The sequence below is a fragment of the Podarcis liolepis genome, assembly GCF_965112155.1.
Source record: "Podarcis liolepis genome assembly, chromosome: 6".
Classification (NCBI taxonomy): domain Eukaryota; kingdom Metazoa; phylum Chordata; class Lepidosauria; order Squamata; family Lacertidae; genus Podarcis; species Podarcis liolepis.
In genome coordinates, this window is record NC_139559.1 from 76,326,481 (window position 1) to 76,351,630 (window position 25,150).

Below are 25,150 nucleotides of genomic sequence, written 5' to 3' on the forward strand. Positions count from 1 at the left end.
GCAATTATCCTCCCCACTTCCCCTTGTAGAAGCCTGATGCCTGATCCCCTAAGAGAGGCTTTTTGGAGGGCACATATGATAGCGAGAGCAAGGAATGAACAGAAGCTTTCCATCCATTATATCATGAATAGTAAATTACACCAAGATAAATAGTTGGAACACTGTACACATCTTGCATGATACTAACATCTTCTGGGCTTTAACGTGCAGAGCCTATTTACGCTCTTCTATATCAAGGAACCTCTTTTATACCTGCTTACAAGTCACCGGAAGGTAGCAGAACTCCAGACCTCACAAAATGGTGCTCTATTTGTGTAGAGCAGCCTTTGGTTCAAGACAATAGCCCGACTGCTCGCATGAAGAACTAATCTAATCCCATTTTAATGATCGCCAAACAGCAGGCTTGTTTATGGGAATTTTAAAGACTACTGAGCATGACGTAGCAGGTACCTATTGAGAATAGAAACAATCCTCTGCAATGCAGGACTCTCATCCGTGATAAGATGGCTACTGAACCTCAGCTTAAAAACTTCCAAGGAAGGAGAGTCTACCACCTTCTGATGGAGTCCATTCAACTGTCAAGCAGCTCTCATTGTCAGAAGGTCCTTCCTAATGTTTAGTTGGAATCTCCTTTCTTTTAATTCGAATCCACTGGAGCTGTAGAAAAAAAAGTTCTTAGCTAGAGATCCCTAAGGATTGAACCCTTGGGTTTTCTACATGTGCTCAGTCACAACCCTAAATTCCAGGGATTTTGCAAGAGGGTAACTAAATTACAAATGGTCTCCAGGTCTACTTGCTTTTCCCTATAAGATTTTCCAGCCAATAGCATTCACACCAAAATCTCTATTTGCAGATTCTGGCAGGGAACTAGTGAAAGATAAATAATACGTGTGCACTTCACAAGGCACCTCTGGCCTGAACTTGTTTCTTTAAAACAAAGGAAAAAAAGATTTGGTTGCATATTTCAAGGGATGCAACGTGACAGGCTAGTAACTGCTGATAGTAATTTGATCAAATTTACAGCGCGATGAGAAAATGTTGAAATAAAATTAAATTTCAATCCCATCACCTTTTAATTTTCCATGACTATGCTAAAAAGAATTGGTAGCCACTTCCTCGTCTATAATGAAGAAATAGTAACACATTATTGCAAATATATCCAGCAGGATCAATCGATAGGAGAAGTGCAACAGGAGCATTTTCAGCCAACTTCCAAAGCAGCTCATTGAGGATCAGATTCTGCTACTGTGCTAAAAAGTTACCATGCTAAGAATGGTCCTGATCATGAACACATGTTCTGTGTCCTGACCATGGCTTGGCCTGTGCGCATTTGTATGTCTAGGGATGTGCAATTTGAGCAGAAGATCTAATATTAGTGCAGAATCTGGCTAAATATCCAGTTCCATGGATCTCGAGGACACCCTGAAAACATTAACTCCAGCTGTCTCCACTTCTTCCTTACCAACAAAAATAACCCTTGCCAAAATTACTTTCTCCCTTACCAAAAACCTATCCAAAACTCTGAATTTTGAGCACATAACAAGGTATGGAAATGTAATTAAATATAAGCAAACTCTCAATTTTTGCAATAATAATAATAATAATAATAATAGTTTTATAATTTATACCCCGTCTATCTGGCTGGGTTTCCCCAGCCACTCTGGCCGGCTTGCAGAATATATAAAACATCATAAAGAATCAAACATTTAAAATCTTCCTGATAAAGGGAATATATTGCAAATGCAGAATTAAGAATTCTGGGGTGTAGAGTTAAAATCTTTAGGAGCACAGTTCAAACTGCTTAAAAGAGAAGTTACCATGCTGTGGTGCTCCAACTTAAAATCCACAAGTTAAGGAACTGCCTTTCCATAACAGCGAGAACTCCTCTAATCATTAACCGGCATTGCTTAGGATATCTATGGACTATGATCTGCTTCTCTAGAACAACATGCCCCAGCTAAGACTAGTATAAAGTATTAAACTGCAACCAATTGCTGTTTTTTTCCTAATTATAGTTTTTATTTGCATATTTGTATATTGACAAATGCATTCAGCTTCTGGTTATCAACAGCCAAAAAAAATTCAGTTTCTCATATACAAAAGACTGTGTTTTATAGACCAAAGGAGTTACTGCTGGTTCATTTATCATGACATAATCATCAACGCTGTTTGGCAGTCACTTGATCCCTAGAACAAATGCTACTTTGCAGAATATGCCAGTATAAATTAGTTAAGTATACTTCCTTGATTCTTCTCAAAAAGTGGCATTTAGCAGTTACCCAGGAATGGAATGCAGTTTAACCAAAAACAAAACCAATGAAAACCACACGAAGCCCCCAAGAAAACAAATCTAAATTAAATGTTTTGAGTCAAAGTACATTGCATGAAAAATAAATTCTAAAACAAAAACATTTTAGGTATATGTACTCCTATCAGTTAAACTGGCTTACTTTTCTGAAATACTTTCCCCAATAAACTGTGTTTTAATGTCGGCCGATGCAATCTGTCATCTACGAGACAAAACGGCCTGCAGAGACTCGCATAAGATGCCTTAACATACTGGTTAAATTAACAATTTGAGCCATTTACTAACATCCTTTTTAAAAACACACACCATGTGCTCTGATAGTGGGGCATTGTCAGTGAGTGCATGTGCAGAATGTTGACTAGGAAAGAACTGAACTCAAATGCCCACTAGGGGGCCAGTTCATAAAAGAGAAGGAAAAATAACCCTGTGGTTCTGGCTTGCGCCTGAACTCTGCTGCACACAGTACAAGAAATAACAAATATTATAGAAATTTCAAAAGGTCCGAGCTACCTTTTGGTGGATTTAGCAGTTAAATGGCTGTGGCATTTAGGAACAGAATGAAACTTTTCAAAGTCCATCTGGCCCCTGGCCCCTTACTGGTTTTGCTGAGAGAGGAATAACGCTGTTACATTTGTGGTCTCTAAATGCTTTTCGTTATTTAATTTTTTGTTTTATTGTTTCTGGTTTTAAAAAAAAGATTAAAACTTGCACCGATATATTTGCTAGGTAGTGTTAATTATTGTTATTATTGTTCAGGGAAGTTTTTAACGTGTGATATTTTACTGTATTTTTGGTTTCTATGGAAGCCGCCCAGAGTGGCTGGGGAGGCCCAGCCAGATGGGCAGGGTATAAATAATAAATTATTATTATTATTATTATTATTGCTGTCATTATGAAACTTTGACTGCGAACGTCGATTTTGTGATACGCTGTTGCTCTTCATCCAATGGCAAGCTGCTCTTATAGTGTGTGCTTTTTCTGGAATTGGCAGCTTGCAAATAAATTGACAATGTGTTGATAAAATCCACGTACCGAGGTTAGAAGGCAGCCCTATATGGGGAGGTTTTTAACGCTTGATGTTTTTAGATGAGCTTTAAGCCACCCAGAGTGGCAGGGGAAACCCAGACAGATAGGAGGTGTGTAAATAATAAAATTATTATTATTATTATTATTATTATTATTATTATTATTATTATTATTATCATCATCATCATGAGAAAAAAGAGCAAACTAATTATCGTTCTGTTCTTTAAAATGGCCTGGCTTCTCCTTCCCCCAAACATATTATGCATTAAGAACACTCATGGTTGCGGTGGGTGAAACTCCTCAGAGGGACTTAAGAGCGACAGTTTTGCGAGATTAATGGTGGAAAGAGCGATGTTATCTATGAAGGTGATGATATATGGAAACCATCTCGATTTGAGGATTGGAAGAACGGAAAAATTCACACAGGATTAATATTGGTGTTTATCGGCTTAAGGAGACTATCAGAAGAGATCATAAAGAAAAAAGAGAAAATATATGAACAAGATGTGATGTGGAAACAGCAAGATAAGACTGGATAGAATTATGAACTCTGTTTGGACTGATTTGGTCTGATTTGGACATTAATGCAGTAGCAAGAAGATGATCAGAATCCCCCTTTGGATATTGAAATATGGGTCCCCCCAACAAAATTTAAAATTCGGCTTTGTAATTCGGAATTTATGTGATGTGATTTAATTTGATTTGATTGGCCGGTTAATAAAAATTATTTTAAAAAATAATAAGAAGAAGAACACTCATGGCTGCGAATGAGAAAATTGTGAGAACGCGCACCCAGTGCCCTTTGAAAAGCCAGCTATTCCGAACAAGGAGCTGCAAAGCACAATGACCTCTGATAGGATCTTCAGTTTTATGATGAGGGTGGAGAAGACTGGGAAAAGCCACACACCACAAGCACACTGCTCATAGCACTGTCATGCACCTAAAACCCATCATAAAACTTACCCCTCTTTTGAGGCTTCTGAAAGAAGAAATTCTGGGCTTCCCTGTTTTTATCTCACTCATGCAATAATGGACTTGTTCAATCGAGCATAAGGGATACTGGGAACCATTAGAAGTACTGGACGTGTATAAACTAGTAGGGGTAAGGGGAGGGGACTGCGGCTGATGCGGAAATAAAGAAAGGAACAGATAAGGCAAACATTGAACTGAAAATTCTGTCTCCCCCCCCCCCTTTCAATACAGAAGCAGACCATCGGTCCCAGCCGCCCCCCACCCCTCACCCCATAACAACCACCATCAGATATTATAATCAGAAAGCTGACGGCATAACAAATGTCTTTAAGGTGTCACAAGACTCTCCACTGTTTTCACCATCAGAAATACACAACACAGTAAGAAAATTAAAAAGTAAGAGAGGGAGAATATTTAGTTACGATGTTAAAATGGTTTAAAATGTCCTTTTACGTGCGAGTTTCGAAACAACACCAAGAACCACCCTTCAGATAACACACATTGCTGAAAGATAACAGGCTTTAGATTTGTTTGTTTTACATCTAGGAACTTTTTGAATTAATAAAAACATATCCCCTACAAAAAAACACCCAACAAAATTTATTCTAAATGTTCTAATGTTAAAATTCTTATATCCTCAAAACGTATGGGCGGAAAGGAAGACTTAAGGAATGGCATTCATAAGGTAATGGAGATGTGCTGCACAGCTGGAAAAGGAAGGTTATTCCATTCTTAGGTGTTCTACACAATTTTTTCCTCACACTGCACGAAATTTAAATTCGTGTTGTTGTTTTTAAAAAAGAATATTGCTTATGTTATTTGTTGCTCTATATACTAAGAACTTCTGCAAAGGTAAGGTGCTATTTGCCTTCATATCATTATTCTTTCATTATGTCCAAAGCAATATATCACCGGCTTTGCTTTAACCTTCAGGTGCCTTTGAATATCTTTAAACTGACCTGCCAAAACCATGCACTTCAAACAAAAACATCAGTTTCTAAAATTGCACATTACAGGCAGGATGCAAGTTCCTCCAGTACCTAAAACAATTAAATGGACCACAGCCAGAAGGCGGCTGAATCTCTGATATTAAAGAGATGATCCACACACCCATCACGATCAACTGATCTGATCTCCCTCCAGTTTCAACACAATAACAAACTCCAACATATACAGAGGATACACAAGCCACAGAGGATGCTATTATTGGTCAAAATAGTTGCAGCAGGCTCCTTTGCAAGACCTGCGCTTGAGTATTGGTGTAACATGTTACCAGGAGTTTGCAGTTCCTGGTCACTAACTACTGTTGTAATAGCTCCAGCAAAGCCAGCGGCATTTTGCTGCCCCAGTTGTACTGGTTTCCTCTGCTGCTAGAATACTATAGCTGGGGTGGGGCAAAGCAGACATATCATACCAAAACCAAGTTCCTAAATGGACAGTTGGGGCAATGCAAACTGTCTTTCAAAATTATGTAAGGTCAAAACGACATTATTTCGATCCAAAGGACTACATTTGATCCCTTAACCACAAATCCTGAGTCTGTTCTCATGTGAAATATATTTTAAAAGTTGTACCTTTGGTTTCTTTCCAAAAAGCCACAGCTTGCCCTTAGCCTTGCCCACGGTGGTTTTTGCATCGATTTTCACCCCTTCCTGCTTTGGTGTACTGATTGTTCCGTCAGAAACAGTCCTGTAAATGTGCTGACTGTAATCTTCAAATGGAAAGTCTCCAGGAGGTTCAAAACCAGACTTGAAGGAGTCTATTACTATTTGAGAGTCCTTGATGGGAGAGATGCAATGTTTATTTTTAAAAAAAATGATTACTCAAGAGAGCTGATGGCTTAACTGAAATGATATTATTACCAATGCAGCAGATGAAAAATGAGTAACTTAAAACAGCAGGAGAAATTACTGATCTTCCAGAAAGAATTAAGTCCGTTTACAGAGGGGAAATTGCAGACTACCATCTACAGGGCATTTAGAAAAGATAATGTTGCAGAGAGAGCGAACAATGCTTGTGCCCTGAGCATCCCGCTCTTCCACATCCCATCACATCCAAAATGAAACTTTCGTATATACAGTGGTACCTCTCGTTACAAACTTAATTCGTTCCGGAGGTCCGTTCTTAACCTGAGGTACCACTTTAGCTAATGGGGCCTCCCGCCGTGCTGCCAGCGTGTGATTTCTGTTCTCATCCTGAAGTAAAGTTCTTAACCCGAGGTACTACTTCTGGGTTAGTGGAGTCTGTAAACTGAAGTGTTTGTAACCTGAGGTGTTTGAAACCCGAGGTACCACTGTACCTCCATCCAGGAAATACATAAGCTCCCAAGGTGAAGTCCCAAACCCTGGGATTACTCAAATGGCTGAAGAAATTTCATCTCAAGATAACAACAAGGTCTGCAAGAATAGACTCATACAATGAACAGCATCCAGCAACATTTCCATTGGGCAAAATGTCGAAAAATCAAAGTAATCTATTATTCGGGCATCATAAATTAATGAGAGGAAGAGGGAGAGAGGTCAAAGAGAGAATGGGTAAAAAAAAAAAGTCCGAATAAAACACAGACTCCTTTCCACAATTACTTGCACTAGGTCTCATGACCCAACAAAGCTGTCTGCCAGAGAGTTAAGGCACACAAGAGACTTGATAAACCCTCTGTTTTTGTTGCTTGGTTTGGCTTCATGGAACACAAATTTCATAGGCTTGATCAGCCTAATTCCTTGCCTTAGTTCTAGTAGGACATGATCAGACCCACAATTACGTTAGATTTACCTCCAAAGCAATGAGTTCTACACTGATAATCTGAATCCTACAAAATATCAACTTACCCTGCGTTCATCAACCGATTTTGCCGCAGCAGTCATTCCTTCTAAACATTTTGAGACTATTGGGATAACTCTGCGCTCAGAATCTGCAAACCCCTTATAACATTCACTAAGTTTGATGGTTCTTCGTTCATCCATTTCCTGAAGATGCTACAATTATAAAGAAGAAGCCTGAGTATTCTTATGACAATACAGTACTATACAGATACTCATATATTTGGGCTACATTTCCTCCCAATTTTGTTTAAAGCATCACCAATTTGCTGAGTTTGCTTTCCTGTACCAGGTTCTTTAATAAAGAACCTGTGACATAGGAGTGTACCAAAGTTCATTTTAACTAAACCCATGGTTAGGTTAACCTAACCACGGTTTCCTGTTAGGAAAATAAGACCAGTGCTCCCTTCCCTCTTTAGCATCTGCAAGGCAATGAAAAGCTCCCACTTTCAGTTTCATAGTGAGTTAGTAATAGATTCATTCATTTACTTCTTCTTTTTTAAGCTAGAGAAAAACTATTGTTTATAAATGTTTTATGTTGTTTTAACTACCTGTCATCTACAGAAGAGTTATTTTACATCATAAATAAAAGGCTCGTTTTTACATGTACGGAATGCAGACTTTACTGCTGCAGCTTCTATATTATCCTGTAACAAATATTTTGTTGAAAATTTGCTCATGTTTATGAAGCAAACATGATTTTCCTTCAGAGTATTTCCTTGTAAATGTTACGATAGCCTTCCAGTGGAATTTTGTTCATTTGCAGTGGCTTGTTGGTATTGTATTAAACAAGATGCTGTTCCAAGAAGAAGAAGCAACCCAAAATAACTGGGGGATGTTGTTAAGAACCTCGGAAAGAAACCAGAGGCTGCAATCCTATGCACACTTTCCCCTGACAGCTACCTCACCTGCTCCATTGCAAAAAAAAAAAAAAAAAAAAACAGACTGAGGGAATGACTTATATGTGTTGGCCCCACAATATATTAAGACAGCTCCATGTTTGTCATGGTGACCATGAAGTGCTGAGCTAGAGCAGTTGAGGCGGACCAGGTATGGTCCTTGAAGTCTTGCAAGACCACCACCACCAGTTCTCCAACTCCAACAATTCTGTCTCTCTGGCCCAACACGAGGAGTTGTAGCTCACATCTGGCTGCCAGGCAAACAGGTTTCTTGGCAAGGAATATGGTTTTCTAACCTGGCATTCAATAACAGAACCACCAGGTGTGAGAGCACATTGACGTAACCACTCAGGGTTGTTGGGGTTTTTTTTTGGGGGGGGGGACTCAGAAGAGGTAACTTCTTTCAGCCACTTGATGCCCCATCTGATACAATGTACACCCTTGTGCAAATTAACTGAAACGAACCATGTTTTCTATCTTACTTGTAATCCTGTACTCAAAGCAAACACGAAAAATCAGTTGATCATTATGGTGTCGGAAGCCTGCAGCCAATAAAAGGAATGACGCGCTCGCCACAATATATTGAGGTTCTACGAAAGACAGTTATTCCAGAGCTGGAAAAGAGGTATCCTGACGATACTGGGATATTGAAGCAGGACCTAGCCCCCTGTCACACATTGAAAGTGGTGAAGAAATTCATGACAGAGCAGCAAATACAGGTATTTGATTGGCCAGGGAATTCCCCAGATGTAAATCCCATTGAGAATTTTGTGGGCTATATGCAAAAGTCGCCTCCGTGCTGCAGACTGTATGACTATGGAGAAGCTCATTCAGGTGCTGATTCAAGTGTGGTACAGGGATCCGAAAATCAACAGTGACTGTTCGAAACTAGTAAACTCCAGGCCAAACCATGTTCAAATGCTGCTTAAAAATAGCGGCGGTCATATCCGTTACTAATGTATGTATATGTGAGTTTTGTACAGGTATATGTGAGTTTTGTACAATAAACTACATTGTTTGTTTCAATTAATTTGCACAAGGGTGTAGGTGCCCCTCAGCAAACATTATACTTCCCTTGCCAATAACCCAATGCTAAAGAAAACATCTGGAGGATCTGTGTGAACTTAATTACATAATGCTAATGAAACAGATATGAAGATGTGGAAAAAAACCCCTGAAACTGTCTTTATTGGGGAGAACCAACACAATAAAAGTCCGTGCACTGCCAAAATTTCCTGCTCCAAAATCTCAGGCCAAATTATTCAAGAATGGCAGAAACAATGTATTTATATGGAATGTTAAAAAGAGCTAAGGAACCTAAAAATGTAAGCTGTAAGGCATAGAAAGAGGGGGATTTAATAGAGCTATTGTAGCGCTGGAGTCCTTTTGTTTAGGAACAAAAACTCTTATTATATAGACCAATGGAAGAAACAGCAATGAATACCACAGTAAGAATTTATTATGAATGGAAGTACTAGGAAAAACTGTTGTAACAGATGCAATTATGTTATTGGCACATGTTTAAAAACCTGGGATAGATTTAAAAAGAAGAGCTAGCATCAGAAATTTCCCCTTTAGCATAATATTGGTGAAGGAATGTTTAATATGGGACAACTAGGGAAGTTCAGTGTTTGGGTAACTGGCATATATCAGGCTGGGTGCAATATAATACAAACAGTTTTTCTATTGGTTCATCAAATGAGAACACCCTTGAACAGATTGCAACGTAAGCGAAGGATAAACAGAGGGAAACTGAGTTAAAAAATTAATATAAGGAATGAGAAACTTTGGTTTGCAAAAAGGTAGCTGTGAAGGCTTTTTTGCTTTTAAAAGCAACACAAGTTCCACAAAACATACAAACTCATTTTAAAAAACAATGATACATGCTTAGAGATGTATGGGCCAGATGATGTATGCGGTTTTTTTTGTTTGCTTACTTGTTTTGGGTAACATTCTCCATAGCTGCAATCTATGCCACTATTATTATTATTTATTCAACTTATACACCACCGTATGGATGTGAGAGCTGGACCATAAAGAAGGCTGATCGCCGAAGAATTGATGCTTTTGAATTATGGTGCTGGAGGAGACTCTTGAGAGTCCCATGGACTGCAAGAAGATCAAACCTCTCCATTCTTAAGGAAATCAGCCCTGAGTGCTCACTGGAAGGACAGATCCTGAAGGTGAGGCTCCAATACTTTGGCCACCTCATGAGAAGAGAAGGCTCCCTGGAAAAGACCCTGATGTTGGGAAAGATTGAGGGCACAAGGAGAAGGGGACAACAGAGGACGAGATGGTTGGACAGTGTTCTCGAAGCTACTAACTGAGTTTGACCAAACTGCGGGAGGCAGTGGAAGACTGGAGTGCCTGGCGTGCTCTGGTCCATGGGGTCACAAAGAGTCGGACACGACTAAACAACAACAACATACCCAGAGGTTTCAGGGCAGTTCACAACAAGACCACAACATATAAAATCAAACCAAAAGCAATAACCCAATAACCACGCGGGGATTCGAACCACTGACCATGCAATCGGCAAGTCCTAGGCGCTGAGGTTTTACCCACAGTGCCACCCACGTCCCTTTGGATGTCAGTAAGATCAACCAAAGGCCGGGTTAAAAAGGAACGTTTTTGCCTGGCGCCTAAAGGTGTATAATGATAATATGGCCACAGTCAGCACAGAAGTTCAAAATGATGAAGAAAACCAGAGAAAGTAATTGCTAGTTTTGTGTAGAAAGAAAAGCTGATATTCATCATTTGCAGTGGAAGTACCAGAAGGCGAGTGATTTGGGGGTTATAGTAACTTTATAAAGGATTTCTTTTCTTTTTTTCTTTCCCCTCACCATCTCAACCCTTATCTGCATGGTTGCTTTGTTCCACAAATATATCAAACAAAAGTACTACATATTTCAGCAATGGCAAGAATTTTAAGTGCCAAGGAAATTAGAACCAGGGAGTTGTGGGAGCAACTGAATACTGCAAAGTTAAAAATAAGTATACAGGAGCAGCAAATGAATGGAAATCAATAATCTACTTCATTTTAAAACAACAGGGAATGTCAGGAAGCAAGACAAATGATATGCTACTGTAAATATCTTTTCAAATATTGTATAATCGTAGTTTAATGTAAATTAACAGTGAAGGATTGAAGCAGAACTATGTAAGGTGCTGATAAAACATTTATATATTTTATGTTTACAGCAGTGTTCTCAAACCACCTCAAATCTAAGCATGGGTCCAAAAGGGTTTTCCTGCCACTTTCCCCAGGAAAAGTGGCTGTTTAGCACTGAATGGGAACAAACGTCAATTGAGTTTTCTTCAGACTGATGTTTGTTTTGATTCAGCACTAAACAGAGGGTTTTCCTGGGGAGAGCGAAGGAACAATAGGAAAACATTTCTGACCTGTGCCTAGAAATCATGTGACGAGCAGCAGTGTGGATGAGCTTAGAAGTCACTGTCACACTTTTAGCAGTTTAAATAATGTTTTTTCCCCAATAGTGAAAATTGTAAAGCACATTGGGCACCCAGTAGAAGTATACAAATGCAATAAATAAAGATCAAAACAAAATTTAGATCTAAAACTCACCTTATAGATTTGAGGAATGACAATGTAGAAATGCTTGTGCTGTTCACCATTGAAATTTTGCAGCTGGGCAGCATATTCATTTTTGTTCTCATCAGCCATGTGTGTACGGAGATTTAATTGCTGCTTTGCCTAATAAGAGACAGTTCAATGACAGTGTTTTCTGGAAGTCTTCTGTTTAAACAAAATCTTACTTAGCAACATGGTCATTGTAAGTGAAATGCCATCACCTTTCATGAGCCCTGGAGATGCCCTTGTATCCTTTACCTTACATTAGCATTTGCGGGGTCAGTAGACAGTATTCAACTAAATAAATGCATGAGCGGAATGACTTTTCCACCTTTTGTTCCCCTGTGTATGCCCCGTGTTGTACCCAAATCTGCTTCAGTGGATTGGAGGAACCACAGGACTTTGAATACAACCTCTTTATAAACATTCGTAACCACTCCAAAAAGTTTGTAGTAGCTTGTTCTTATTTAGAGAAAAGCATCTGAATTTTTAAGCTAGGCATGTACATCTCACCATGCTATTCTCAAACAAAACATTTTAAAATGACCAAAAATAAGGAACTGCCATGTACACATATAGAAAGAGAGACAATATGTGACTGTCTCACCAACACTACTTGTACAATTCCATTCATTTCAAGTGACAACAAATATGGCACACAACCCCATATTGCTGAAAGTTCCTATTTCAGCCACTAAAGTTTTCTTTTCACCAGTGGCAACCAAGATGATACCATCCAGAAAACTGCAACTTCCATTGGACAAAACGTCCTGGTCGATCAAGCCACAGTTCTCTGCTACTTCTGAATTGGTAAACTATGGCTTTGGCAAACCCTCCAAAACAGAACGGCAAACCAAGAGCAAACTGTGGCTTGCGATTCTGGTTTGAAGAGATTGCACAAACCACGCTGTGGCAATTCAGATGTAACAGCAAACCGTGAATTGATCAAATGAGAAACCGTTTAATAAACTAGGCCCTATGAAGGTGGTGGTGTTGGGACACGTGCACACAGAATTTGTTCCTGATCCTCCAAACCTTCGGAGAATAACAAAACATGATGTCTGAATGCAGCCATTGATTCACTGTCCTCTTGGTTGGCACATTAAGTTTTAAAAAGATAGCATTATTTGAAAAAATGCAAATACTGTTATAGGAATAATAATAATAATAATATTTACCTTTTCAACATCTGCTTTAGTGGCATTAGTATCATTGTCCAGTCTCTCAAAACATTGCTGTGCTTTTTCTGCTTCTCTGCACTCTCTCTCAAACTTCTTTTTACTCTGCAATGGTAACATCATCATGTTGTTGTTGGTTTTTTTTACAAAATACTATAAAAAGACACGCTAAAGTTCACATGTGTATACCCATATAAACACTCATATACTCGCTCTCACTCAACTATGTAATATGGTGGAATCCCACTAATTTCTATTAGTATACTATGACTGACAACTTTTAAACGAAAGTGAGGTTTTGTCTTAACATAGTTCATTTTGATTTTTATGCAAAGCCAAACAAAAAAAGTAAATGAAAACTGAAGTTATAATTCAAGCCTAATAAAAGACACTTGCAAAATCCTCACTTGTTTTTAAAAGATCCCAATAGCAACATATATTTAGATCTGCCATTCTACTGTGCTGGGGGCTGATTTCAGCAACCATGTTAAGAATCATAGAGCTGGGAGGCATTTTCAATAAATTCTGACATAGCTGAAGTCTGTAAATCCTTCAAGGCAGAATTCCTGTTGAACTGCACACTGAATTGTGCAATAGGTTGCACACTGAGAAGTTATGAGCTGTTATGATCTCTGCAAACACAGCAATCTATCTGGTCTATTTAACAAAGATAACAATGATAACAAAGCTAATCTTCAGTTAATTTCTTTAACAATTGCCCACCAAACTTTGTAATCCTAAAAGTAAACAGGAAAAGATAGGGGCAAGAAGAGAGAAGAAAACTTACATTATCCATCTGCTTCCAACACATGTCAAGATACTGCTGAGCCTTTCGACCCTCTTGAAGGTGCTGCAAAATTACGAACAAGAGGGTTTTAATTTATTTTTCTTTCAAAATCTGATACGGCATTTACAGTCTTTTACTTGCGTGTACTAAAGAAACCCAAACAACAACAGTGGCCTAGTTTGCACCTCAAAAGTAAACCTACTTGGGTCTGTTTATTTCCTCCTCGCTACTGCATGGAGGAAACAAACCTGTTTCAGCAAACGACAATGCACATTGCTTCCTCCAAAAGAAAAACGTTCCACACTTTCCACTGCTCTCCAATCTACTGAAATACAGCAGAAGGAACTGGATTTCCACCCGTTTTGTTAAAGTGAAACAATTGGACAAACATCAGTTCTACTTGAAAATATTACCCCATTTCTATGGCGACATTATAAATGTGCACAAGGAAACTGCACCATGAGTGCAGTCGGGGCTTTGTCTTTTAGTTTTTGATACTGCATCTCCTGTGCCTGATGGAGTCAAGCTATTAAAACTCAACAGCACCTTCATAACAGTATCACTGGTGTTTTATTCCAAAAGCACCTAAAATGTTCCAAGCACCAGACAGCAACATTCAAATCTACAAGGGCCCAGGCTCATGACTTTATAATCTGAATAAAAATAACTTGGCATACAGTGGCAAAGACCAGCGAATGAACATGCTCTGGGCTGTGACACACATGTTTTAATTCTCAGACCAATGTGTGAGAATTAAAAGATACAACCGTACCTTGGTTCTCAAACGGAATCCGTTCTGGAAGTCCGCTCAACTTCCAGAAAAGTTCAAAAACCAAGGCGCAGCTTCTGATTGGCTGCAGGAGCTTCCTACACTCAGTCAGAAGCCGCGGAAGCTGCGTTGGATGTTAGGCTTCCAAAAAAGGTTCGCAAACCAGAATACTCACTGGTTTGCGGCATTCGGGAGCCAACATGTTCAAGTCACAAGGCGTTCCAGAACCAAGGTACGACTGTACTTTAAATGCCACTACAACAGACAACAGTTGTCCACAGAATCAAAACACAAAGTTATTTATTTCAGTCGTTTGTATTCCGACTCTGCATAACACCTGAGGAGGCATACAACCAAAGTATAAAAAAAGGATGCAATCCTAAAACACACCAAAGTAAGGGACAAGCCGTTATTCCTGAATGCTGTGCAATGCGACTGGCTTCTAAGCAGGCACCTGGGGGAATGGACTGCACAAACACTAACATTCTAGAATATAAGATAGCAAGCAATGCTTTATTAAATTGGGCGGCCTTTCATTCTGTTCAGAAGCATGCATGCTTTTGTGGTACACTGTTCTCTTGTCACAGGAGTATGGAAAAAACCATGCAATTCAAATTTGTGCACCACTACTACACCGAAGAAGATTTGGTCCAACAGACGAGACCTTGATAACAGTGAAAAGAATAATCGCATAAATTCTACAATCGTGAACCCCTCGTGACTTACCATTTTCCTTTCTGTTTTGAGTTCATGGGAATATCTCATCAGTTCTCCATATACCCTATGTCCCAGTTCTTCTGCTACTACTTCTCTCTGTCCCGCGTAGTCGTTTAACTCGTTAAGGATATTATAAAAGGCTATACATGAGGTAAACCTGGCAGTACACAGTGAAGAAGAAGGAGGGAAACAAATGTCATGTTTCTGTTTATCCGGAAGTTACAGCTTTCGTTCCATAAATGGACCATAAAACATGTCACAGTTAGCGTGGGGTACAACCTTGATAAAACGAATTGCAGAAAGATGTACAGTGGAGACGCCCCAAATACACTTCTCTTCACGCACATTGGTTGTTGTTGTTTTTTTTAAAAAAATGAAAACAGATTTCAAAAGGTAGAAAAAGAATAAAAAACACTACCTGGAAAGCCCTGCAGTATAGTGGTATCTCCTAAGATGCGAAATGGAAGAAGGACTGAGCCTAGGAATGGACTTAATTTCCTAGGCTTGGGAAGCTGAACTTGTTGCAGAGATGATTTTGCTTGATCTTGAGGGTGGAACATGCCAACCATGCCACTCTATGCACCCCGATGGATGGATCTACTGAACAAGTTTGCTACCAGCTCTGAAGACAGCTGCCTGTTTGCCTGCTCACCTCTTTGGTTGGAGGGGAAGGGTGCCACACTATTGCTGGCACTAAAACAAAGGGGGGAGCAGGGTGGGAAGAAGGAGGAAAAAATAAGGGGAGAAAATGTGTATGGAAGGGAGAAACAAACAAACATGTCACTGTATTTTTTTTATTTTTTTTAAGACCTCATAAGCCTGTGGAATGTTTGCCATCTCTTTTAAATGTTCAGGTCTTGAGCTCCATATCAGCTTCTTGGAAGTCCTGTCATCTAGGTTTGTGTTTTGTTTTGTTCTTTAAAAAAAATAAAGGTTAAAATGAAGCAGAGGGGCTCAAAATGATCTTCCATGAGAAATAGTGTTTGGCTGATGGAACTTAAATCTCATCGATAATTGGATTTTGGGCTAGATGACCAAATTTGTTCTCTTGTAACCCAGTGAATACCGTCTTCCTTCAATGACGGCCTTCAATTGTAAAATCAGCCTTGATCAATCTCCGACCAGGGCATCTGAAAAAAAATTGATGCTTTCTGTGCTGTCCACACTGGTAATAATGGAATAACCTAAATTTCACCCCCCCCCCCGTGTTAAGGATGGCCAAGCAATCAATGTTAGTAGGTTGGTGGTGGTGAGTGTTTGCTATTTTCTCCCTTATACTATGCTGAAAGACTGTTAACTATATAAAGTACAGAATATAGAGAAAGTTACCCCACCCAACAAGCCAAGACTGACAAGGACATACAGCTTTGCAGCATTCCTCTATAGTAGTTTTCAATGTACAGCTTCACAAAGGAACCTTTTCCAAAAATAAAACAATACTTTGTAGCACTCAACTCACCGCCTTTTAATCAGGGAGCGCTGACACTGCAAAGTGTCACCATACTTAAGTTTGGCTTTGAGCTAAAGAAAATTAATGTGCCATGGCTGGTGTCTAGAAATGCAACAAAAATAACATTGCTAAAATAATGAATTCAGGTCTAGTTGGCAAAACAGCAAAAATGAGGAGATAAAACGACTTCTGGGCTTTACCTATTTCAGATACCGGATGGGAGATTGTGTGGTTTGGCGATTCTCCCTACGAAACACTTGGTGATATTCAACTAAGTCCTACTTAGACCAGATCCGCTGAAACTTCTCCTAACTTCTTCCTAAGTTAGCCATGTCCATTAAATTCAGTGGGGCTACCATGAGGAGTAGTAATGTGGAAATACTACTGATTAACTCCACAAAGAAAACTAGATGTCAAGGGAGAAGAATTCTTCCCAATATGCCAGTTTTCTGCATTTGGAATTTCTTTTGTATGGTAGATCATTCATCCATTACTTCCTACCTAAAATATGTGGTACAGCCCAGAGTCTAATTTACTTCCTCATCTGCTGTGTGTGAGAACCAAGTCTTAGAATTTACAGCAAAGCTACATGGGTATAATGTTAGGGATTCTCAGGAGAGTTAAACACGATCTCACAACTTAAATATTCAATATCCTTTGGAAAGCAGTGCAGAAAGTGTTAATAAAGCCTTCGCTTTCTGATTTCTGAATACAGAGACAACCTTTATATTTGGTCATTAAAAACCAAACTCTAATGTAAGCTGGTATGAAATTAATGGAACAATCCTAACTAGGTCTACTTGCAAGCAAGTCCTATTGAATTAAACTGAGCTTATTACCACGCAAGTGGAGGTAAAAAACACACACCAGCCTATCACAAAGTGAAAGTATTTAGGACTGAGGCCTTCATTCAAAGTATTTCCAGAGAATAACAGTCATTGAACACTGTGATTATTATTTTTCCTGACAGACAATAGAAAACTAATGCTCATTTTACCTGGGTTCTTCATCTTTGGATGAACGTTTAGGACAGTACTTCTTCACCAGATTTCTGTTAAGGGAAGAAAACATAAATAAGGACATTAAATGTCCACTAAATAAGGACATTAATAAATTTCTGTTAGTATTTGTCTAAGGATCAGTCTCAAACTAGGTGAATAAGGACACAGCCCTTTGTCCTCAGTTTACAGTTCACATATCTCCTGTGAAGAGGATCTACTTCAATAAACACCTTGTGATGTAATCATTTCTGAATGCCAGCACCTCCGTCAGAATATACCTCGATTCTTCACAGCATTAAGATGTTTTTCTTGACAATAAATAATTTATCAGAAACAAGGATCCAGGAGTACACACTAAAGATGTAGTTTATGATAATGAAACAGTCACAATTTATTCTTCTCAGAAACCAAAACAGAAAAGAAGCTTATTTTCCTGCTTACAATATTATAAGTTGAGGAGAATGAAGTGATTGACGAAAAGCATCAAAGTGAGGTGCATGTTTTAATATCTATGCGTTTCTGGACAAAATAAATGCACAATGCCCTTGGTACTAATAAACATGGGTGCCTGATTTCTCGCAAATGTTGCAAGCAGGAAGGAGTGAAAATTGTTCCACCGCTGAGCAACTAGGAACAATGCCAACCTATTGTTTTTATCTTATGCTTATCCAGACTAGAACGACTAAAACAAAGACAGGGGCCAAAAATTGTGGGGGGGGGGAGAGGGAGGGAGAGAGAGAGGGAGAGAGAGAGAGAGAGAGAGAGAGAGAGAGAGAGAGAGAGAGAGAGAGAATTGTCCTATAGACACTGCAAATTAATTTCTAATGAATAATTATAATACACTTCTTAGCAGCCTCTTTCCAGTATGGTAAAAAGATGCCTTGTTTCAGCCAGACAGAATAGGCTATTCTCCTGATGATGCTAAAGAGCAGCAGCAGTAACAGAATGCCTAGTTTAATACATTTTAAAGAGTTCAGCAGGAATTCCAAGGATTCCAGAGGCCTCAAGTTACTTCACTGCCCACAAATATTCCCACAAAGGAATAATGTATATATTTCATGTTCTTCAGCAGGAAATCTATTTTCTTTCCCCAAGCGATGCATTAAAGAAATGGAACTAAACTTCTGTACAACTTTCCCCTTGGGCTATTAGTCCCACTACGGATCCTGGTTTTATTATCAAATCTTAAAAGTCAAACTCTCTTGCTATACTCATTGGGTATATAAAAGTTATATTGCGTCTAAACACTACAACATTCACATAATCCCAGGGAAAGAAAAGTCACAGAAGTTAGCAATGAAGAAATAAAGAGGTTTTTGAGTTATTTAAAAATAGCAAGAGCTGATGACAATAGGAAACTTTCCCCACAAAGGGAAACTATGGAAGATGGTTTGATTTAAACATTAACATATGGTTAACACATTCAGTTTAAGAGGCCATGATAGAATGTTGATGAAAATGTATTCTGTTATACCAGAGATCTGAGTTCTCAACCCATCTCTTCAAAAAGCACTTGTGTCTACTAGTACAGTCGTACCTTGGAAGCTGAACAGAATCTGTTCCGGAAGTCTGTTCAACTTCCAAAACGTTCAGAAACCAAAGCTCCTGCAGCCAACTGGAAGCTGCAGAAGCCCTGCTAGATGTTCAGCTTCTAAAAGAACGTTTGAAAACACTCACTTCCGGGTTTGCAGCGTTCAGGAGCCAAAACGTTCGAGAGCTGTTTGAAAACCAAGGTATGACTGACTGACTGACTGAATAAATAAATAAATAAATAAAGCTGTTTGAAAATCAAGGTATAACTGTATATGAAATGTAAAGCTAACAGCTTTGTTTAGGTTATACTAAAGAAAGAATTGTGTGATACATCACAGCAAATAGTGATGTTTAGTTCCCTTTCTCCTTATGGCAGTAAATTGGTTTTCTTTCCAAAGGGAAAGTCAGTTGGCTATGACAAATTTAGGAAACCCTACTATTGCAGTATGGAAGGCCCACTCCAAAGCTAAGACTCCCTCAAATCACGCTTTTGTTTAGTGGCATTTTGTAAGTGCCAAATAGTTTCTAGGGCAATATAGATAATGGAAACACAACAACGTAATGCAAAGAAGGTGCAGCTACACAAGCAAGGCTTTCTGGAATTTATCAGAACTGAATAGATGTCAAGAATGGATTATAAGATCCGGAAACACAACAACACACACAAACATGCCAAAGTCCTGAAATAGCATTTTACTAAATTTCATCCTCGGGGAAAATAGCTGCAAACTTGACAGTACTTTCCCAGGAAAATTCTGAATTTCTGACAAATCGCTTTGTTTGTGCAGCTGCTTTTTTTCCATGACCAAGAACTAGCACAGCCAAGCCAGAAGCATGAAGAAGAGGAGTTTGGATTTGATATCCCGCCTTTCACTCCCTTTAAGTAGTCTCAAAGCGGCTAACATTCTCCTTTCCCTTCCTCCCCCACAACAAGCACTCTGTGAGGTGAGTGGGGCTGAGAGACTTCAAGAAGTGTGACTAGCCCAAGGTCACCCAGCAGCTGCATGTGGAGGAGCGGAGATGCGAACCCGGTTTCCCCAGATTACGAGACTATCGCTCTTAACCACTACACCACACTGGCTCTAGTTGGTCCACAGCCAACGTAAGGTGCCACAAACCCAATCCTACTGGGCTCAACAGGAATGTCAAATATAAGATAAGGGCAGGGGTTCCAAATATATTACACAAGGAACAGACAATAAGGTTTATCTGGATGCTCACACATACTAAGGGGGAGGTAGGGCAACGCTCCAATTTAATGCTATTTGGGGAAAAACAGGCACCAACTCTGTTGTAACACCAACAAACAACAACGGACTGGAAAAAATAGGCTAGTTTTAATGTTCAACAAACCAAGTATGTGCTTGCCAGGGATAGAAGGTAAACTACAGTGGTGCCTCGCAAGACGAAAAGAATCTGTTCTGTGATTCTCTTCATCTAGCGGTTTTTTCGTCTTGCAAAGCAAGCCCATTGACGGATTAGCGGATTAGCGCTATTAGCGGCTTTTAGCGGGTTATCAGCTTATTGAATCAGCTGATAAGCGGCTTAGTGGCTTAGAAAAAGGGGGGGGGAACCCCGCAGGAACTCGCAAGACATTTTCGTCTTGCGAAGCAAGCCCATAGGAGATTCGTTTTGCGAAGCACCTCCAAAACGGAAAACTCTTTCGTCTAGCGAGTTTTCCGTCTTGCGAGGCATTTGTCTTGCGGGGCACCACTGTATATTGTTTCGTTCATTTGAAGAAAGAATTGAGTGAATGAAACACTCCATCTTCCACACGTGTGGAAGAAAACCATGCACTTGTAACATATCAAGTTAAACAGCAGGGCCGTCTTACTCATAAGCGCTAGGGGTGCAGAGCACCCGGGCCCAGGGCTGTCGGGGGCGCCAGGCCGAGAGTCGAGTCTGGGGAAGAGCCAACCCGTTGGTCGGAGTGCCGCTTTGCACCGGGAGCTCGGGGGCGACCGAGCCAGTGAGATGCTGAGCGGGCGGGCGGCTCCGCCCTCCTGCGCGCCTGGGACTGTGCCACGTATGTGTAAGACAGCCCTGTTAAACAGGACCAATGTAACCTAACACTGAAGGTGCACCACTGGATAAAATGTAAACGATTCTCAGCTGGTATTCCAGATTCTCAGCTGGTATTCCAGCATCCCAAAGGTTTGAGTCATCACTGAGTGCACATAGTAAAGAGTTCACTATTATACAGCAATTTGAGTGGGCTATAGATTTGTGCATTTAAAAATTCAGATTATACTCTCATGCTTCAGTAATATACAACAGGGAAGTTGCCTTACACAAATAATGCACTGAGCCGTAACAGCCTGTGCATTTTGCAGCCGGGATTTTACTTGCAAAAACAAGTTATTTTTAGAAGGCGCTTGTTAGGTTTTTTACCTTCCTTAATGGTGTAACTCGGAATGCAAGTTTTAATCAGCTTAGTCTGTTGATAAATCAAGGTTGGGGGGGGGGGGAGAGACAATTTTAATCAGCGAGTCTGAATTTTAAGGATACTTATGTTTATTTTTCAAGGCTCCTTGGGTTCTGATACGTTACTGTAAAGGGAACAATTTTTCAGCTATTAAAAGACCTTTCTTAAGTAGTATCTCTTGTTCATTAAGTCATACATTATATTAACACGTCCTTTAGTATCTCAAAAGGCACCTTTGTGGAGGCTTTGTTAATACAAAGCAACCGGCAACAAAATGTTGCAGTGTAGCCTTAACTCCGAACAGGAGTGCTCCTGTTCAGCTAGGCAGCCACCCTCCTTTGGGATACTCTATTCCGTTCCCCACCCCACCCCACCTCCCAAATTTTTAGGTACCGGTAATTGACAAACCGGCAAACACAAAAATGATAAATCAGTTTTTAAAAACCTTTAGCTGGCTGACAACCCCAGCTGAAAGCATTCCCATGGTGAAAAAGGTTCTGGGGAGGCAGGCACAACCCTTTACAGCAGAGCTTGGTGACCTTATCTGAGGATGGGTGGGTCGACACTCTGGCCGTTGGAGGATGGGCCGGAGCGTGTGCGCATGCGCACTCTCCCGGGTCAGAGGAGCGCCCGTGCACATGCATACAAGCTATTTCTGGCGCTCGTCCGATCCGGAAATGCACTGGAAATAGTGTGCGCACGGGCGCTTCTCCGCCCCGCACATGTGCGCACGCTATTTCTGGTGTACATCCGGGTCGGAGGAGCACCCGTGCGCATGTGCACAGGAGCCATCAACCCAGAAGACGGTCCCCACGCTGCGCTGGTAAAAGCAGGCAGCGAAGGTCGCCATGGGCTGGTTAGACAAGCCTTGTGGGCCGCTACCGGCCCATGGGCTTTAGGTTGCCGACCCCTGCTTTACAGCCTGCTATGAAATGTGTCCCTGTAGAATTTGTTGGGCATTTATTATCTCACCAGTTTCCCTACCTACTAGATACACTGTTATGGCAATGCACATGATTCTGATGCTGCCCTCCATATTTCAGGAAGTCTCAGTATTGAGATGTTAATAAAAATCATATTATCAAATATGAATATAAATATTAGATTTATTATGACATGGTGCAGCACTCTGAATATATTAAAGAATTTTTAGATACTGGACTACATCGCTTGTTTTGGGAAAACATATACTAAAGGTAGACGACAATAGATCTGGCCAAAAAGAGGGAAATGTCATTCTTAAACTACCTAAAGCCATACCTTTCTACATTACGTTATCCATCTTTAATCTCTATGTCTGCTGCACAGAGCTGAGCAAAGTGGGAAGGCTTAAAATCTAACTCATTACTATTCAGGAGACGAAACAATAATGCTGTAACCAGGCAACTGCACAAGAGAGTCTTTTGAAGAGATTTTCTGGTGTGTTGCAGATAAGAATGGAAAATACTTACCAGGAAAGCACACGCATGCATACTCCCTGACAGACTGGACTGACAGTGGGGGAGGGTCACAACTGCAGATTACTAATTGCCATGCAGATAGCTAATCCAGGTTCTGCCATTTTACAATATGGTAGTATTGGCACTAAATTCCTAAAAAGGCTGCAATGCATAAAAATGCACCAGGGCAACTAGCAATCCACACTGGCCACCAATTAGTTTCAATGTGCTAGTGCTATAAAGGTAAAGGGGGCAAAGGCTAAAAGGACCCCTGGATGGTTAAGTCCAGTCAATTATGGGGTGTGGCGCTCATCTCGCTTCAGGCCGAGGGAGCTGGCGTTTGTCCACAGACAGCTTTCTGGGTCATGTGACCAGCAGGACTAAACCACTTCTGGTGCCACGGGGCACCGTAAGGAGTGCCATAGTGCACCAAAACACTGTTTACCTTCCCGCTGCAGCCGTACCTATTTATCTACTTGCACCGGTGTGCTTTTGAGTTGTTAGGTTGGCAGGAGCTGGGACAGAGCAACGGGAACTCACCTCGCCACGTGGATTTGAACCACCAACCTTCTGATTGGCAAGCCGAAGAGGCTCAGTAGTTTAGATCACAATGCCACCCACTCCCCTATAAAGCCTTACACAGCTCAGGACCTCAATACTTTATAAAGACCGCCTCTCCCCATATGAGCCGACCTGGACCCTGTGCTTGTCACCCGATGCCCTACTCTAAGTCCTCAGGAGATTCAGAGGGTGGCAACATGAGAATGGGCCTTTTCTGTGGTGGCTCTCTGTCTGTGGAATGCTTTCCCTAGAGAGGCTCACCTGACACCATCATTACAGATCTTTAAGTGCCAGGCAAAACATTCCTCTTTACCCATGATGTTGGCCATTAAATAATCTATGGCCTGTTAAAGCTGGGGGGCGGGGGGCAGAGACTGTTGTTATGGTTATTTTATTATTATTATTGTATTATGGTTTTTGTTATTTTTTTGTATTATGCTCTGTAAAACGTCTTCTTAATGTTGTACATTGCCCTGGAATCTTTTGATTTGAACACTTAAAAAAAAAATTCAGATAGAAGCTGTACTATTTTTGCTTGCTCAGATTCAACTTCATATAGAACTCTCACCCGAGATTTCTAGTTTGTGATGGTCACAAATCTAATTTAAATGGTTACGATCAGAGTTCTAGTACTATTGTTATTTACTGCATTCACAAAAGAAAAGGAACGCTAATTAGTGGATTTCACTTTGTACGGTTACATAGTAATGAATCAGACGCACCATTTCATAGCTGAATGGTGACTAAAAATAGGGCCTTTTTCACACTGGTGTCCTGCCTTATCTCCAGAATGCTCCATGGAAAAAAGAATTTGCCACCGCCACTGTATTTAATTAGGTTTCACTGGAAGAAATTTAAGCACTTGCTTAACCTTCTCAGTGAAATAAATAGGTCTTCAGAACCAACTATGGCTGGATTGCGCACCACATGTAATAATAATGATGATGATGATGATGATGATTTTATTATTTATACCCGGCCCATTTCTGAAGGAAATCAGCCCTGAGTGCTCACTGGAAGGACAGATCTGAAGGACAGCCCTGAAGCTGAGGCTCCAATACTTTGGCCACTTCATGAGAAGAGAAGACTCCCTGGGTCAAACATTAAGATCTTCCTGATATAGGGCTGCCTTCAGATGTCTTCTAAAAGTTGTGTAGTTTTTTATCTCCTTGACACCTGAAGGGAGGGTGTTCCACAGGGAGGGCGCCACTTGCCGAGAAGGCCCTCTGCCTGGTTCCCTGTAACTTCACCTCTTGCAGTGAGGAAACTGCCAGAAGAGGACCTCACCTCAGTGAACGATGAGGATGGAGACACTCCTTCAGGTACACTTGGCCAAGGCCATTTGGGCTTTAAAGGTCAGCACCAGCACTTTGAATTGTGCTCAGAAACGTACTGGGAGCCAGTGAAGATCCTTTTGGACCAGTTATATGGTCCCGGAGGCTGCTCCCAGTCACCAGGCTAGCTGCAGCATTCTGTTCATGAAACAAAGGCATTCTACCTCCGTTAAAAACTTCTGTAAATAATAATGGGGAGGAATAACTTTCAGCACAGAATCTCTTTTGAATAAGAGTCCATTTGCACAGTTGTTCAAAGAAAGTCTGCCACATCTACATTTGGATAATAATCAACAACTTATGTTTTCAATTTCAATTAAAGAAGAACAGCCTTCAGAAA

The 25,150-nt window shown here is 40.3% G+C and overlaps 2 protein-coding genes across 5 annotated transcripts in view; one reads left to right on the forward strand and one right to left on the reverse strand.

The window, feature by feature from the left end:
• Positions 1–25,150, forward strand: part of LOC310710274 (uncharacterized protein) — a 982,430-nt gene that overhangs the window by 545,654 nt on the left and 411,626 nt on the right. The gene's annotated exons all lie outside the window — the stretch shown is intronic.
• Positions 1–25,150, reverse strand: part of FNBP1L (formin binding protein 1 like) — a 71,593-nt gene that overhangs the window by 16,301 nt on the left and 30,142 nt on the right. For 2 of the 4 annotated variants that reach the window (XM_083511144.1, XM_083511143.1), the window contains exons 3-9: positions 17,515–17,568; positions 15,077–15,224; positions 13,582–13,644; positions 12,795–12,899; positions 11,611–11,739; positions 7,135–7,281; positions 5,881–6,084 (exon numbers count right to left, since the gene is read on the reverse strand). In XM_083511144.1, coding sequence (XP_083367270.1) covers positions 5,881–6,084; positions 7,135–7,281; positions 11,611–11,739; positions 12,795–12,899; positions 13,582–13,644; positions 15,077–15,224; positions 17,515–17,568 — 850 coding nt within the window. Of the gene's footprint in view, positions 1–4,297; positions 4,457–5,880; positions 6,085–7,134; positions 7,282–11,610; positions 11,740–12,794; positions 12,900–13,581; positions 13,645–15,076; positions 15,225–15,485; positions 15,984–17,514; positions 17,569–25,150 lie in introns of those variants that run through there. The other 2 variants (XM_083511146.1, XM_083511145.1) reach the window with 2 other exon arrangements.